General features: G+C 42.2%; 1 protein-coding gene across 1 annotated transcript in view; it reads left to right on the forward strand.

Moving 5' to 3' along the window:
* kiaa0825 (KIAA0825 ortholog) overlaps positions 1-16706 on the forward strand; it is a 127545-nt gene that overhangs the window by 35878 nt on the left and 74961 nt on the right. The window contains exons 11-19 of the mRNA XM_073466732.1: positions 218-408; positions 2142-2348; positions 2955-3065; positions 4946-5085; positions 8090-8269; positions 12024-12254; positions 12391-12695; positions 12956-13062; positions 15437-15581. Coding sequence (XP_073322833.1) covers positions 218-408; positions 2142-2348; positions 2955-3065; positions 4946-5085; positions 8090-8269; positions 12024-12254; positions 12391-12695; positions 12956-13062; positions 15437-15581 — 1617 coding nt within the window. The remainder of the gene's footprint in view (positions 1-217; positions 409-2141; positions 2349-2954; positions 3066-4945; positions 5086-8089; positions 8270-12023; positions 12255-12390; positions 12696-12955; positions 13063-15436; positions 15582-16706) is intronic.

Raw genomic sequence — 16706 nt, forward strand, 5'->3', positions numbered from 1 at the left:
GTGCAGGTGGCGTGACCACTGAGACATCCTGGCGTTGACAGACCTGCCTCTGTCTCTGTCTCTCTCTTTCCTCCCTTTCATGTTTTCTCTCTCGCTCTCTCTTTCTCTCCCTCTATTTTTATCTCTTTCTCTGTTTTTGCTTCACTGTCAATATCCATATCACAGTATATCTTCATCTGCAACCCCCTCCCCTTCCTTCCACCACTTTCTTCCACAGGGCGAGCGCTGTTCTTTCTCGGTGCAGATGTGGTTCTACTTCCTGTGTGGGCTCCGTAGCGACCTGTGGGCGGTCCTTCCACCAGACTTGGCCAAGGAGGTGCTCGGCCAGGTGCTGTCAGAGACTTTACAGCTGCTGGTGCGAAGATATGCATGGGCCCGTCCTTCATACAAGAGACACCTGCAGATCAGGTACTCTATCATGTACAACAGTGTCACTCTCTGTCATATTAGCCTAGTAATATGTTATATACAAAATGACCTATCACTGCAATTTGTGCTCTTGCCTATTGTTTATACAAACTGGTCTGAGGGATTTGTAGCAAGAACAAACACACAGAAGAAATCTTGAGTATTTTGCCAAGAGTTTATATGTCTGTCTGTCTGTCTGTCTGTGGACATATTTTTGTCAGCGTGATAGCACCACAACTGTGCAAGATACAGTCAGGAAACACGTGTGGGTAGTTGAGATCAATATGAAGGCAGAGTTTAAAGATGGGTGTGGTCGATCAAGGGCACCAGGACTAGGGAGATAGGAAGGTTGGTTTGATCCCATCCCAAGATGGTCTCTAGTTTTCTCTATAAACAGTTCCTTAATGGACTTTCTGGAAAATCTATGTGCAGGTATCAATCAGTTAATTTAGGAGCTTTTATGGACTTTTAGATCATATCACATGATCTTCATCAACAGTTAAATTTTGGCTACCAATTTCCATTAATTGGAAGGGCTTTAAGCCCCTCTTTTCCTACCTTGTTCAACCTTATGAGCAAAAGGTGCTACCATTGAACTTTTTCTCTGTTTTCTCTGGTCACCAATTTCAAAAATATTTGTGTCTTTCTACTGCACACACAGCCCAGTTTTTCTAGCAGTTTCTAAGGCTAAGGTTGGAAATTGTTTTGTTAGCTGCTGTTTCCAGGCTTAAGAGTTAACTTTGAACATTGTGGTTTCCCTGATGTCAATGGCAATGCATTATGTGTGTACCTCCTGTGAGTGATTACGCTTTCATGTTTCTAGCTGCATAATTCTCCCATGACTTTTCTCACACATGTATTTGTATAGCCTACATGAATGTAGACCTTAGTATATACTGCATGCTTGGCTATACATCCTAATTATACCTAGACAAAGCCCTAAATTGTTTCAGCTCTCTCACTGTTGGCCTAATTTCACTCAGCTCCTTTGGGTCTGACAGTGGAGGTCTGAACATGGTGTTAGTCATCGGAACACTCTCTGCACAGGCTCAGGGGTCATCCTTTCCATCCTCCTTTTCCTCCTAATAGCTGAATGATGACAATGAACAGGTTAACCTGTGACACACAGTTAGACGATGAAAGAGTGACAAAGACAAAGTGCATTGTACATGTGTAGCACCGCAGGACGTCAGCACTAAGCCTGGTTTATGTTGCTTGGAGATGCTTGTGTTCTGGAGCGACAGTTTTAAAGTGAAAGGCTAGCCTAAACAGATGGCTTTTCAAAGTTTCCTATGTGTACAGCACTCACATGGGTACTGTTATGCTGCCTCACCTCTCCTGTATCAGTCCACTCCTGTGTGTATCTAATAGGGATATCGGCCATGGGAAGAGCAGGGATGAGGAGATGAGAGATGATGAGCAGCTCTTCCAAACCAATTGAGGAAACAGATTTAGGGGCATTTAAATTTAAAAGCATTGACTTTAATAGTGAAATCCAAAGCCTGAAGTACTCTTAACTCTCCAGCAGTAAAATCACCAGGAGGTTCTGTTATCTGACTGGCTGCACAATGAGCCTGTTATGTCATGATGTAATGGTTTGAAGACAGGGATGTTCTTTGATGTGTCTTTCTCTTTTTCTCTCTTTGTGTGTTCTCACATACCATCTCACAATTCATCTTTTCTGTTTTGATCTGTAAATTCGCCTTTTCTGTTTCCTTACTCCTTGTCCAAAGGTGTGACATTACAGCAGTACTGCTGTATGTGGAGCAGCTCATGTGGAGTGTTTGTCAAAGTCCTGAGGCATTGGTGCACTCCAGTCCTTATTCAGCAATCCTCACCATAGCGGGCGGATCAGACTGGCCATACCAAATCCACAGCCTGTGTGAGCAGCTCCTGGCAGTCCTCGTCATTGTCACAGCACCCCTGTCTTTGCTCTATAGGTTGGTATGCAAACTATGTTTTTGTAATTTGACATTTAGTGAAAGTAAATTGTGACCTCGGCACACAAACACTTTTTTTTCCTTTTCATATAAAGCTAATAAACAGAGGTTTAAACATGGCTATTGCCTCATACTCTGGAATCTTGTCCTAAAAAGGCCTTTTTTTTCCTCACCACTGTCCTTGCTTAGAGGGGAATGTTGCGTCCCTGTAACTTAAAGTATGTTATATACACAACATAACTTCATTACATTAGCAAGTTACAATAACAAACCGTTGATTTTTAATTTCACACTAGACACGAACAGGGTGAAAGTCCTGTACTTGACCCGAGGATCCATCCCCAACCTCCTACCTATGTGCGCTTTGTCGCTTTTTATAGTACTTGACCTGACTTCCTCCTTTGCTTCTGTAATAATCACTGTGGCCACGAGAGGTCACCGCCAACCGGAAAGGTTCATTTGTGTTATAATGACCTTCTAATGAGGACGGGCTGGTTTTATCATATCACTACCTGAAGAAGTATGACCACCAACCAATATATTTTTTGTAAACTGAAGATGTATTAATCAAAATACTATGCCATGTGTGATCTCATTTTTCTCCAGGATATTTATGGTTGATCAGGTGAAAGAGTCCAGGACACATGAGCCTGATGGCCCTGCTGTCCACTGGCTTAATGCTATCAACCCTGACCTCTTCACAGAGCAGGTCATACGGTATGTAAAATACACCCATCATACCATCCATCATTCGTCATACAGTAGATGCACATATGCATGTTCTCACACAAACTCACATACACGCACACTCTGGTATGCTAAGCCATCACACACACCTCCACCCACTGTATAGAGAACCATATGTGTGTGTGTGTGTGTGTGTGGAGTTATAGCCGCATACTGTATGTGTGGATGTATAAGGAGACTTACCCGTTGCTCAGGGCTTCAAGCCTGAGTTGCCGTGGTAATATAACACAGATGCAAGCTGAGAAAGAAAAAAGTAGAAAATAAACTACCGTTGCGGCTGACACTGATTTTGTTTATGTTGATGGTTGCTGAGGGCTTTACACATGAGGCGTCAACAGAGTTCACTGCAGTGTGTATGTCCTTGTGTATGCGTTAATATGTACATGCGTGCATACACGTGTGTACATGTGTGTCCAGTTACTGTTGTGACCTCCACGGCGCAGTCAATCACTCACCCCCCCATACCCTCACCCTTGACTCCACCCTCCTCCCCTCTCATCTCCCTCACTGCCAGAGGTGATGTCATTGCGTGCTGATGGAGCACAAATCAAACTAACCCCCGCTTTCCTGCTCCTAAGTATCGGAGAGCTGAAATTAGTTTATTTTTATGACCTCTTTATTTCTTTGCTCCCACCTCCTGCCTGCATGCGAGGGCGCCAGGGGGCCTGCCAGTGGCCTGGGGCCAGGTCCACAGGTTCTCATCCAGGACCCGGCCTCTGTGGACAGATCTCTCCGCAACACATACAAATGAAACCCATTGTTATGGTTATTAAATAAAACAATAATAACATCAAAAAGCACATAAATAAATCCTCCAGCATAACAGGCCATAAAGAAAGCATCTGAAGTTATGTTTTCTGGCCTTATGTGTGTTTCTTTGCACACATTCATGCTCTGCTTTCCTCTTGCCTTTGCACATGTGTGTGTGTGTGTGTGTGTGTGTGTGTGTGTGTGTGTGTGTGTGTGTGTGTGTGTGTGTGTGTGTGTGTGTATGTGCGAGTGTGTATGTGTGAGTGTCTTGGTTCCGTAAGCTGACCCTGGGCTGTAGCTGGATAGATTTATCAGAGCACTTAAAAGAGGATTTCTTCTGGATTTGCGGTCCTAGTGACTTCATAAATTGCACTGTCAGATTGAGGCATAGTTTTCCTCAGTCAAGCAGCAGGGTGCACCCTGCTCCAGCTTTCTGGCTCAAATAGAATGGTTAATTTCAGGGCAGACACCCCCTGCACTCCCTCCCGCCCCCGCGCTCTTCAGACAAACTCTGTCCATTCCGTACATTAGATTTTATTGAGATGTATAAAGTAACATGCAGGCACACACATGTCAGCAGGGTCTCACACTTGCACACACACATAACCACAAGCATAGGCTCTGAAGGGTGCACACACACACACACACACACACACACACACACACACTTACATGCGCACGCACCGAGGATACGGCTCATTACCCACAGCTGGCTGCAGCCTCTTGGTTATACAAAAGATGTAGGAGGGGGGTACTGCTGTATATTCATGTATTTGGCTGTCTCCCAAATGTTAATTTGGTTTTAGCTGGCCAAGATTAGACCTAATTCCTTCCCGGTGCACACTATAAGTAAGTGAGAGTGAAGGCATTTGCAGACTAAGCTCGTATCAGGAGTGAGTGACACTGAAGGAAGTTACCATTGTAGCATAAACATTGTTTTCCCCCAGATTGTCATCCAAGACAACTGTGATTTCAGTCTTTGTCTTTCACTTGTGAAGCTTTTTCCCTCCTTTGTTGTCTCTGGCTAAATTGACTGCTATCTGTACACTCACCTGACACTGCAGAACTGTCAACTTTGTTTTGCCTCTTTCCGCTCTCAGAGATGGCCTTATGGGCCAGGCGGCCTCTGCATGTCAGCTAAGGCTGCTGACCTCTGACCCAGGACGTAATCCCAGGTTGCTACTGCGAATGCTTCTGTACAGAGACTGTCACCTGCCCAGAATACTCCTGGAAAACTCTTGTAAGTCTGTTTTCAGTGTACATGGATTGATGTTGATGAATAAAGGGTGTGTGTATATGTGCTGAGCATGCCCAACTGTCAAATCATTTAGCATAAAGCTGGAGTCACTTCTATTAATTCTTTAATATTTCCTTGTTTTATAATAGTGGACTCACAGGGCCGATCCCAAAGGGGCCATGTGTGGGAAGATGTTTACCAGTGTCTTAATTATGGTGCTCTAAGATCCTAAGCGAGTTATACGGACCTTAGATGAGCTCCATCCATTTTATGAAGTTATCATCAGCATCTTTGCCTTCATCATCATTTTCACCTTGGTCACCATCATCACTAAATCAATGAGAGCAGTAATAAACACTCAACAGGCCCGGGCAGAGCACACAGGCTGACCTTTAAAGATTTTCCCTTCCTTCTTCTCCCCTCCGCACCGGCAACAGTCTAACCTTTAAAGACTGTTGTGCACTCGCACATTAATTCACATTATAGCGACCTCATTAATAACAACTCTCACTGTCTCATTCTCTCGCTTGGTCTGAGTCTGGCTCAGAGGCTCTGCAATGCTTCTCCCTCCACGCTGCCGTAAATCAACGCTGGAAGCGCTGACGCTCGCGTGTTATCACGGTGACGGGCTAATTAACCAGGAAGCAGACAGACAGAAGAAGTAGCTTGACTGAACAGCTCCCATGAGCCTCTGAACTTCCCTATATATGTACATATGTATATATTGTTTCTAGGTGCTTTCTTGTAAAAACGCATGTTGAACTTACTCAAAGTTGAAATACAGTAAGTCACAAACTACATCCCCAATTCCAAAAACGTTGGGACGTTGTGTAAAACGTAAGTAAAAATAGAATGCAAACATTCATACAAAATCTTGATACTATCACCTTTTGCCACTTAACCTGTTTACCTGTGGAATGTTCCAAACAGGTGTTTTTTTAAGCAATCCACGACTTTCACAGTCTTTTCCCAGCTTGTTTGAAACATGTTGCTGCCATTAAATCAATTAAGTCAATAAAGTTGAGTGTGTGTCCAAAAGGATAAGAAAATAATCACATTCTGTTTCTATTTATGTTTTACACAGATCTCAACATTTTTTTTTTTATCAGGGTTGTACTCTAATTTATGCCGAGTCAAAAACTTCTTCTGCTCTGTCTAGTTCAATTCAATTTGTTGCTGTTGCTTAGTGACACATTTTACAGTACAGTTTATCGGCCTTATTGAAGCATGCTAACTTGCCAGAGAGCTAGCCAGCATATTAAATGACCTACCCATTGTCTGCTGATTTAAAAAAACACATTTATTTGCTGGAGGATAACACCTCCTCCACATTTACAATAACAGTTTTCGCCCTTGCACAACACCCTGCCTAAATCAGTAGACACACTACTTATGGTGTGCACACACACACACACACACGCACGCGCGCACGCACACAGCCTTTTTATTATCATCAGCGTGTCTGCTTCCAATTACAGGGGTTTGCAGAGAGGGCCCCTGTGACTGGTTGACTGGCTGTCCGGAAGATAAACAGGTGTATGTATTGGCTATGTATCAAGGGTGGATAAGCTTATAGAAAGAGAGGGAGAGAGGAAGAGAGCGAGGAAAAATAGAAAATGCATCCGAGAAATCAACATGGAACACAAACGCATTGGAGTTATTGTATGCTGCAGCGCGAGTGAAAACTCCGCAGAGATGTGCCAGTGCACTGTCATCTGTTTTTGTGAAGTCATCTGCTGCTCCATAATGGGATCATTATTAAAAGGCGCCTAGTTAACCTGCCATGCTCTCCAGCACCCCAAGTGGAAATTAATGTTAGTCACCCCTGTTCCCTTGGACCGTCGCAGCCACAGCAGTGATATCCAGAACACTCTCTCCTTAAGGACCAATTACTAGACAGGCAGAGAAAAAGATGCCGGCTTAACCCACATAATGCCGCCTAATAGACTGATTGTAGGTCAGGTTGGTTGACCACTTTTGAGTGTATGTGTTAGATGTGTTATTGTGAGAGAAAAGGCGAGAGTGAGAGACCTTGGAGATGGAGACAGGGTGATAAAGGAAATCAGTTCTCATCAGGGCCTTGAGTGGCGGCAGCACTTCCTACCTGCCTGTTATTAAGGCAGCTGATATTACTGGTTCTGTAATGCAGCAGCTAATTTAGCCCTGTCATTTTAAAATAGTCCAGCATTAGTCAGAAGGAAGCTGCGCTGCCCCCCATCACAGCGCCCCCTCATCGACTGCTGTGTTGCGTACACTCTCCTATTCAAATAGCTGTCATCTCCCACACAGCAGACTGACAGACCGCTGGATGTCTGCCACCTCTGGAGCTATGGGCCTTTCCTCAGCAACCCCTGTCAACTTAACACACACACATTTGTAAGCACACAAAACACATATATAGACATCCATATGGGTTACACACGCACACACCTCCATCCTCAGCCCTGTGCTCAGACAGCAACCCCCACAAGGACACCCTGTCAAAACCTCTTCCTTTTCACTTCCTGTCTCCATGTGCTGTGGGGGCTTTGAAATCTGTTTCTTTTTCTGTTTTTTTCTGCTCTGTTTTTTTCTCCATCTAACACAGATGTGGGTTTTTCTTCCCCTTCTATTCCACAATGCCTTTTGTTCACCCTTTCTGTTAACATGTGTCAGGTTGGGCAGCCTTGACATTTTCCAATGTGTTTTTGTGCAAAGAAATCAAGATGCTGTTTCATAGGATAGGGTTTTATATCTCTCACTACCTACCTCCATAAGGTTGATATTTTCTGAATCGTAAATTCAAAAAACAGTCAGATTTTACACTCACCTACACACCTCGAACTGAATGTATGTACAGTATTCGCGCATATGAGCAAGGCTTTTCATGTCTTTGTGTATCCTGTTGTTTTTGTGCATGTGTCAAGGTTTCAGAAATTCAGTGACATTTTGAATACCCACACATTTATCTGTATTGTGCGCAGATGTATCTCACTGACTCACACTGACTCCATGTTTTTTTTTTCAGATTTTTGCCAGGAGAGCTGCTTAGAAATGTCTACAGAGAGCTGCAAGGCAGGAGATGACTTCATAGTCGCATTGTTCAACCTTTTCAGTTGCCTGAACAATGTTCCCAAGGCCTTGACTCAGGCCCTTCAACCATACCTGGAAAGGGCACAGATATGGGAACATCTGTACACAATGGCAGGTAATGGAGCAACAAGCTGCTGTGTAATGTTGTAGTTCAGGGGTCATTATGACAGACTTTGTAGAGGTTGATATAGTGCATTGCTAGAAGCTGTAGTACTGTTTTCACCAGACTAAATGTTAGTACATTTTTGCAAAAAAAAAAAGTTTCTTTATGCTGCAACTTTCCATTCATTTAGGTTGAATTTTCTATTTCTCTCTCTCCACAAAGCTGTGCTTATGCTCTGCTTAGGTTTAGGCACAAAAACTGCTCTGATAGGGTTAGGAAAACATCATGGTTTGGCTTAATAATACCTGTTTTGGACGTTACGATCATGGATCGAGATGGTCCGGTTTTGGTTGCCACAAAAACAGCTGGAAATATTTGCAGGTTTCCTCAAATAACAACTGGTATTGATGCCACAAAAACGGATGGACATATCCCCAGGTGTCCTTGAAAATATCCACTTGTGTGACTCAAACTGTTGCTTTAGCAGTGAGATCTCACTGATCTCATTGATATTTATGTCAATTATAATATCATTATTTTTGGTCTTACTGCTACAGCAACCCGTTGGAATGTTTTGTGGAAGCCGCAGCCCTCTTCCTCAACCGTTGCTGCCTAATAACACCACCGCTGTCCCCTCCACCTCCTGATGTGAAAGATGGCTAATAAGCATTTAATGTGACATTTGCTACACATAATAGCACCTTGGATGTATCTGTGGTTCGCAGAAACCTTAACTGCTATCATTATATAGCCGCCACTGGGCTGGTTTTATACCATCTATTTTTTGTGGGTTTTAAAATTCAATTTTGCTCATATTAATAGAATTGATACACGATGTTAATTTGTTGGGGCAAAAATATATTTTACTCAGGAGTCATTTTTTCATATTTTGATTGCTCATTATCTTAGTTCTGTTTGGTTTATAATGCAGAATACTGTATTATCTATCTCTTGTATACTATAAAATGAAGTGGCAATGAAATAGTCAAGTGCAATTATAATTTTACTTTAAACTGGAAAACAGATTGTTAAATCTATCAGCTCTTGAGATACAGGCACGCAACATCCTTGGGCAACAGCAAATGTTTGTAAGTGAGAGTAGAGAGTTTTTTCAGAATGTGTTAGATATGTTCCTAAATACGAGACTAAATCTTCCCAGAAAGAATATCTTAATTTTCTCCTAAGCTCCGGTGTTGACAGCGTATGCACGTGAGCTGAAGCATGAGTTTAATATGCTCTTACAGTGACTGTAACTACTCCCCAACTCTTTCTTTTTTTCCGCCTCTCTCTGGAGCGAGCTTTGATACAGAGCTTAATCAGAACTCCTGTGGAGTATTGAGCTCTTTTTGGTGGTGATTTTTATATCCTGGGTGAGTGGTAATTATTGTAGCATAAATTAGGGTGATTGGAGAAGAGTATTTGGATGGAGACGGAGCAAGGGAGGGGTCGACAGAGGGAAAGAACGAAAAAGAGATAGAGTAAGCCAGAGAGGAATTCTCAATGTCATCCAATCATCATTTATCCTCACAGGGTAATTAGTTTAATTATTGGACTGTGCCAAATCTTTGTATTATAATTTTGGTTACAGGATACCCCCAGTGCCCCCATTTCTATTTAAGCTGTTCACTGAGTTAACTTTCATAGATTACACTCTTTCTCCACTTACACTGATGTTTCATCACACAGTAGCAGGTTGTTTCGAATCAATACACCAGTCAATACGATAGCGGGCGGTATGAAGTCTGAGAACCAAGTGACTTTGAAAAATAGGTCTAGGTCTCACCTGCCACAGCGCGCTTCTACTTCGAAAGCTATATCATTTTCTCTTCCGCTCTCCTCTTTTTCCATGGGTCTGAGGTCACACATTTGTTAGGCGTCCCCAGAGACTTCAGTGCACTGCCAGTGCCGTCACAGTACTATATCTCTCGGTTGTAGCCTTTGGTTTTACAGCCGACGCTGTAGGAAGTTTATGGGTGCCATACAACTTCATGCTGTAGCTGCTCTGCTATCAATATTAGCGGGATATGAAAGGGCAGTGCAAGAAGACAAGCCAGTAAGATTTTCTACTGTCAGGCCACCTGGGTTTGATTGAGAACATCTGAATTTAACTTGACTTTACCTGCTTTTAGTGTAGACATTTTCACAGAATACCTTTGCGCTCTTGCGGATGTGCAAGCTATTAATGTCTCTGCATTTTGAAAAGTAGAGTCATTTCTGACACGGACTGAATGTGCTATTATGACTAAAGGGTTATTTCTTTTTTGAAAAGCCCAATCGCACAATGCACATAATAGGAAATGTAACCCACTCTAATTTGGTAGCAATCATGAAATGTTATCCACCCTTCATTTTTAGAGCAGAAGTCCAAAACCTTTCACGATTGAAATCGTAGTACAGTAATTGAACAGTATTTGAATAGAGAAGTATTAAATGCTCTTGCACAAAGGTGGTGGCAATATTTTTATTTTGCATTGAGAGACTCTGTATGCATGTCAACTTTTATAATACATAAAATCACTTTCTTTCTTTCTTTCTCTCTTTCTTTCTTTCTTTCTTTCTTTCTTTCTTTCTTTCTTTCTTTCTTTCTTTCTTTCTTTTTTTTTTGCACAGCAGGCAACATATCTGCTCATTAAATGTTGAATTCAACTAGGCATAATTTCTTTCACCAGCGTATTTCTATGAACTCTTTTAAACTGGCAGGTGTGCCACTGCAGGATACAACTACACAAACTGTCCTGCATCACACTGAATTTAGTCCAACTGATAGAAAAAAGTTGTTACACTACCTGACATCATTTAGTACCGGCATGCTGTAGCCTGTTAGCTGGGTTTCTTCTAATTTGCTGGATTGGTCCTTAGCTTGGTTTTAGTTTAGTTTAGTTTATTTGCATATATTTATAAAACAAGAAAAGTTAAAAAACAAAGTCAACAAAAGTAAAATACATGTGCAGGTGAGGTAGAAACCCATTACTGGCTTATCTGAAAAAACCTCACCTCATACAAAGAGGAAAAAAACAAAAAACAAAACATGTATATATACGTATAAATTAGAAATAGCAACTTAAAATAAAACATACATAACTTTTACATGCCTAATCACATTATCAGCTATGATTACATACATTATTTTTATATGCAATGCAGCTATAAATAACATTAGAAAAATTAGACATAACCAAGATTAGTAATTTACAAAATCTTTTGTGCTTGTGAGTCTCAGTATTTTTATGAGTACTATCATGGACGTAGGTAGGTTAAGGTTATTTACTTGTCTAGTTTTATGAAAATTTACTTTAGAATTACAAATAAAGAAGTTTTTGAAAACTTTGAGGCTTGTCTGTACTCATATGCTTCACTTCAAAGATGAAGATGCATATTTGAAGAATGTTGATATCAAAGATAGCCAGTATATTACATTTCAAGAACAAGGGAGAGGTTGTAGCACATTTCTTGGAGAAAGTTGCTACTCTAACAAAACATTCTGCAGCAGAAGAATGTTATGAAGATAAGTTGGAAAAGTGTTCGCCAGTACAATATTAAAGTAAGTAAGGTATGGGTATATTAGGCTATGTTATAGTGTTATAACACAGGAAGAATGTATAAAGCACACATTTTAATAATCCCCAGAGATTTTGTAACCTTGTTGCGAAGGGTGCATCCATGGCACCATGTGTGATACGTAGAATTAGTAAGGCCTTAAGTCTTCAATTTCATATTCCTTCAGCCACCCTTCTTAACTGCTGCATTCATTTACCTTTTTTGTCAGATACAACACAGACATTACCTGTTGTGATCAGCTGTGTCCGGGCGATAGTTACCAAGTCTACCAATAGCCTCTTGGTACACCTGGTGTCCATGGTGATGGGTTGGCAGGCCACAGAAGAGCCCAGTGGAGCCTTTTTCAAGCGGAATGTACCAGAGAGCGTTCTGGCCAAAATACCGAAGGAGTGGAACTACACACCACTGGAAGCAAAGGGAAAAGAGTCCGCTACAAAGAGTATGCACAGACTGGGTTTCAAGTCAAATAGTGAGCTATAATCTTTTTATTTTCAGAAGCTAACATTTCTTTCTTTCTTTCTTTCTTTCTTTCTTTCTTTCTTTCTTTCTTTCTTTCTTTCTTTCTTTCTTTCCAGCTGTCATATCCTTAACTATTCAAGCCTTGTCATTCATTTTCACCAACCTGCCGTTGGCCGTAGCATCCGTGCCTCTTCCCATTCGCTACCTCTTCCAAGTGGCAGAGAAGCAACTCTCCCAGCATTCCCGGCAGCTGCGTTTAGTGGGCCTGTTACTCTGGGCGCTGCTCGGCTGTCTGATCCAGGGCCTGGAGGACCCACACACAATAGAACAGATCAGTGGCCTGGCCCTGGACCGTGGGGCAAAGGAGCCGCTGTCCCTGCTGGCTGAGTGCCTACAGGCTACCATGGGCATTCAACAGAAGGTAAGGGCTAAGATTAATGTCATAACAATTGCATCAATGATGGGGTTTGTCTACAGTTTAAGGTAGGGTAGAGCATTATGCCGGGCTGCTGTAGTGTCACTTGTTAAATGCAGTCTGAAACTATGCAAATTTAAATGAGTATATATATTTCAGATACAATTAATTTATTATATTTAAGGTTGATTAAACTTGTGCCATAAAATCCACCATCAACCATCTGACTTTCACTAATAAATCTAATGGTCTGCTGTATCTGACAGGGTGTTCCTAAACCCACAATGCACAAAGTGCTGCAGGCTCTGGAGGAAAAAAGACCCAAGTGGACAAACATGCAGCTGCAGAAGGCACGCAAGCTCTGCTCAGACAGGTGAGAGGTCAACTGCCTGGAATTTAGCAAGAAGTCAAGGTCAGACGGATATTGATGTAGATAATATGACTATTTTTCATGAAAGTGCTATATATGCATTATCCATCATTAGTCTCAGTTTGTATGAATCATTTGTCTGCACCTCTAACAAAAAATGAGATCATTTCATTCCGATCATTTTGATCGTAAAAACACTTTTTATAAATTGAATTTCCCGATACATAATTTCAGTGATTTATCAATGGTAAGATAAGGTTCAAGGCTGATAGTCTGATGAACTGACTGATGGTGTATTCAGCTGCTTGACATTCAATAAAGAAGCTGAATGAAACGATGAAAAAGAATGCAGTTTAGATATGCTTTTTTAATTGAGCATTTCAATTCTGATGTATTGTATCATCAAGATCATTTTTCATTGGCAAGCTTCATGAGTAAGATCAATGATTCTCAGACGTGTTTGTTGTGGTAAATGATGGACATGGCGTCTGACTGAGTGGACTTCAGGCCGGAGTGATGGGAAAACAGCTTCCACTTTGGGCAGATATGCGACCTTTGGCTCTGCGTTTTTGTAGCTCGTTCCCAGAAACTGCGCCTCCGGTCGCTCACTTCATCATAACAAACTCTGGATGCATCCATCCTCATGAAAAGGTGATTCAGCGCTGCATTGTGACATGTACAATTAAAAAAACAAAAACATAATTAAATAAATAAAAACACTGAGTAGATTATGGTCGGTTCTAGGAAATGCTGTCTGTTTCAGTGACAGGAAGAGGGGACGAGAAAAAAACAGAAGAGACAGGGCGGTGGAGGGGTGGAGAGGGGGGTTGAGTGGAAAAGTGAAAGAAGAGTGATTATGTATCACCTGTCGGAGGCATTCAGTGGGATCATTACTATTCATTAAACTAACCTTCACAGGGAAGTGACGCCTGGCTTGTAAACAATCAGAATACAGTGTCAGAAAGAGAGAGAGCGGTGGGTGTAATAAACTCCAAAAACAACTGGCACTCCACTCACTGGCATCTCTCTCTCTCTCTCTCTCACACACACACACACACACACACACACACACACACACACACACACACACACACACACACACACACACACACACACACACACAGAGTAAACCCCTCAAAAACAGCGTTTGCCCCTTGCGAACCCTCCCACCTCTGTTCCCTCATCCCACTTTCCCTCCTTCCTTTCCCAACTGTAACCCCCCCCCTTCCCCACACCACCCACCTTGTCTTTGCAAAGTAATTTGTAGAGGAGAAGATTATTGTTCTCCATCATGGTGACCCTGGCTGGGCTGACGGGATGCATACACAGATGAAGATGAATGCAGTTATTCCTTGGCGGAGGTCTGCCTCTTTCAGGGCACATTGGCCCTAATGACATGATTGATAGGCTGTCCCAAATCCGGAGGGGCCCTCATTAATCACCCCGCTGACTGAATCCAATCATCTGCTTCACCTGCACAGTGATGGACAGGAAAGGATACAGCGCAGGTGCTGACACGGGTGCACAGCCACCATCGCCGACAACACCACCGTCGGGCCGCCAGGCAAAAGAATGAGGGGATGTACGTGGACGAGAGGGGACTCCTCTTCCTTTGCCACTCTCAATGTCAAGCAGCCAATGGCTGGTTGACAGGCGACACCGCTTCTGCCACCTTATAATTACAAAGAGGAAGGGAGAGAGAGGGAGAACAATGACAGGAAGTGTATGTGAAGGAGAAGGTTTGATGGACGGTGGTGTGATATCCATCCATACAGGAAGGGCAGGAAAATGATGCGGGCGTCTGCCAGGGTTGGCGGCCGTACATGCATGAGGACCTTGACACACAATTACACAGACACACGTACACGCTTAAGAACACACACACCAATCATTTTTAGTGCACCAGCATCCTTTGGTTAAATGCCCTGCGTGTATCTCATGAATGGTAATGAAAACAGTGAAAATTATTTTGTTATCTGACCCTCAATAATTTCTCTGTATTTTTCACTCGGTTTCAGCAGTGTTAGCCTTGAACAGACCACGTGGTTTCCAGACAGTTTAGTGGAGCGAAAATATTTCTTTACTTGCCAAGAATTTTAAATTTATTCGCCCTCTGGAATGAATGATTTCTCTAAAAAATAAAAAATCATTAATTTGAAACTCCGGAGTCACGTTTAACTTAATTTTCTTGGGTAGCAAACTCCAAATTCTATCACAGATGCTTCTCTAAACTTCTTCAGCCAGAGGTGGTGTAGGGATATAAGCTCACACCCTCCCTCTTCCTGTTTCCTCTCCTTTCTCTTACCCCACTCTGTTTTTTCTCTCTTTGTGTTTTCACTCCCATCTCCTCCTTTTCCCATCTCTGTTTCTCTCTCAGCGTATTTGAGCGAGGAAGGGAGAGCGGAGTCGCTGCGGCTGAACTGACTGAGCAGAAAATAGGCCTGATGCTGCTGGAGGTCTGCCACAAAGCAGGTGGCAGCAACTACCTGAGGCAGATCTATCACATCATCCAAGGCAATGAGGTAGGGAAGCACTCCCTCTCCCCAGCAATTAGGTGGCTGCTGGCCTGAGGCCGCAGGCTGTTCAGGAGGGGGAGATGGAGGGAAGAGGGCTGCTGCTTATGTGCAGTCTGCTTGTTCTGATCTTCTGTTGTTCAGGTGACCTCAAGGGTGCAAACCTACAGTGATTTCCTGTGTTATACGCACACCACATGTAGAGGAGAGGGAGCCACATGCAGTTATGACATTCACCATAGAGCTTTTTGGAGGAGATCTAAGTGAGAAAAAGCAGTGATTCTTTTTTTCTAACTCAAGTGAAAGTTATTTTAGCTAAATTCACTTCAGAGGAAAAAAGTTTAACAGAATCAAAAGTAGTCCTCGAGAAAGTGCACAAGTTGACTGAATTACATTTATACAGTATATAGAATATATAGAGAAGGTTTAGTGATATTTTCCTAAAAGTTCATTGTTGGTAAAACAAATGCTTTAAGGTAAGAGAGAGCAGTATATAGGAAGTGGTATGTGCAGCAGCTCAAGTTATTAGAACTGGAGCCATAACACCTCTTCAGTTAGTCCTGTTGGCATCTTTCCTCGAGTGAAAATCAAACAGAAACATCCTCCACCTACAATCCTCTACATTTATATCTCACAGACTCCTGCTGGTGTATATATCACAAAGACAGCAACATATGCTACTCTATACACTGTGTTATCACATGTATCTATAGAGTGTATTCTCGCCACAAGGGCTCTTTCAATGGAAGAGGTTATTGATTCCAGGTTGAGGCTGGTAATATGTGTTTTTCTTACTGTACAGTCAATATATTCCATTAAAAGACCAAAACCAACAGTGTACAAGTCCGTTCTCAATACTCTCAGCTTCACATCCATTGGTTCCTATTGTGAACATACATCTTTTGGAAAGGGGGGTGAACATATACTTTGATTTGATTTCCATGATTTTTGCGGGGCCACCGTTATTTTCAGCTTAAACAGGAGTAGTCTAGTTCTTGACTATTTTCAGCTGCGGAATGCTTACTCAATGATCTATGGTACATATGACAAAGGGCTGCACAGATAATTTAGCCTGTTCATGAAATTTGTTGACATTAAGAAAGATATAGGTTATGACAGGATGTTTTCTTTAAA

This window comes from Pagrus major, chromosome 5, assembly GCF_040436345.1.
Source record: "Pagrus major chromosome 5, Pma_NU_1.0".
Lineage (NCBI taxonomy): Eukaryota > Metazoa > Chordata > Actinopteri > Spariformes > Sparidae > Pagrus > Pagrus major.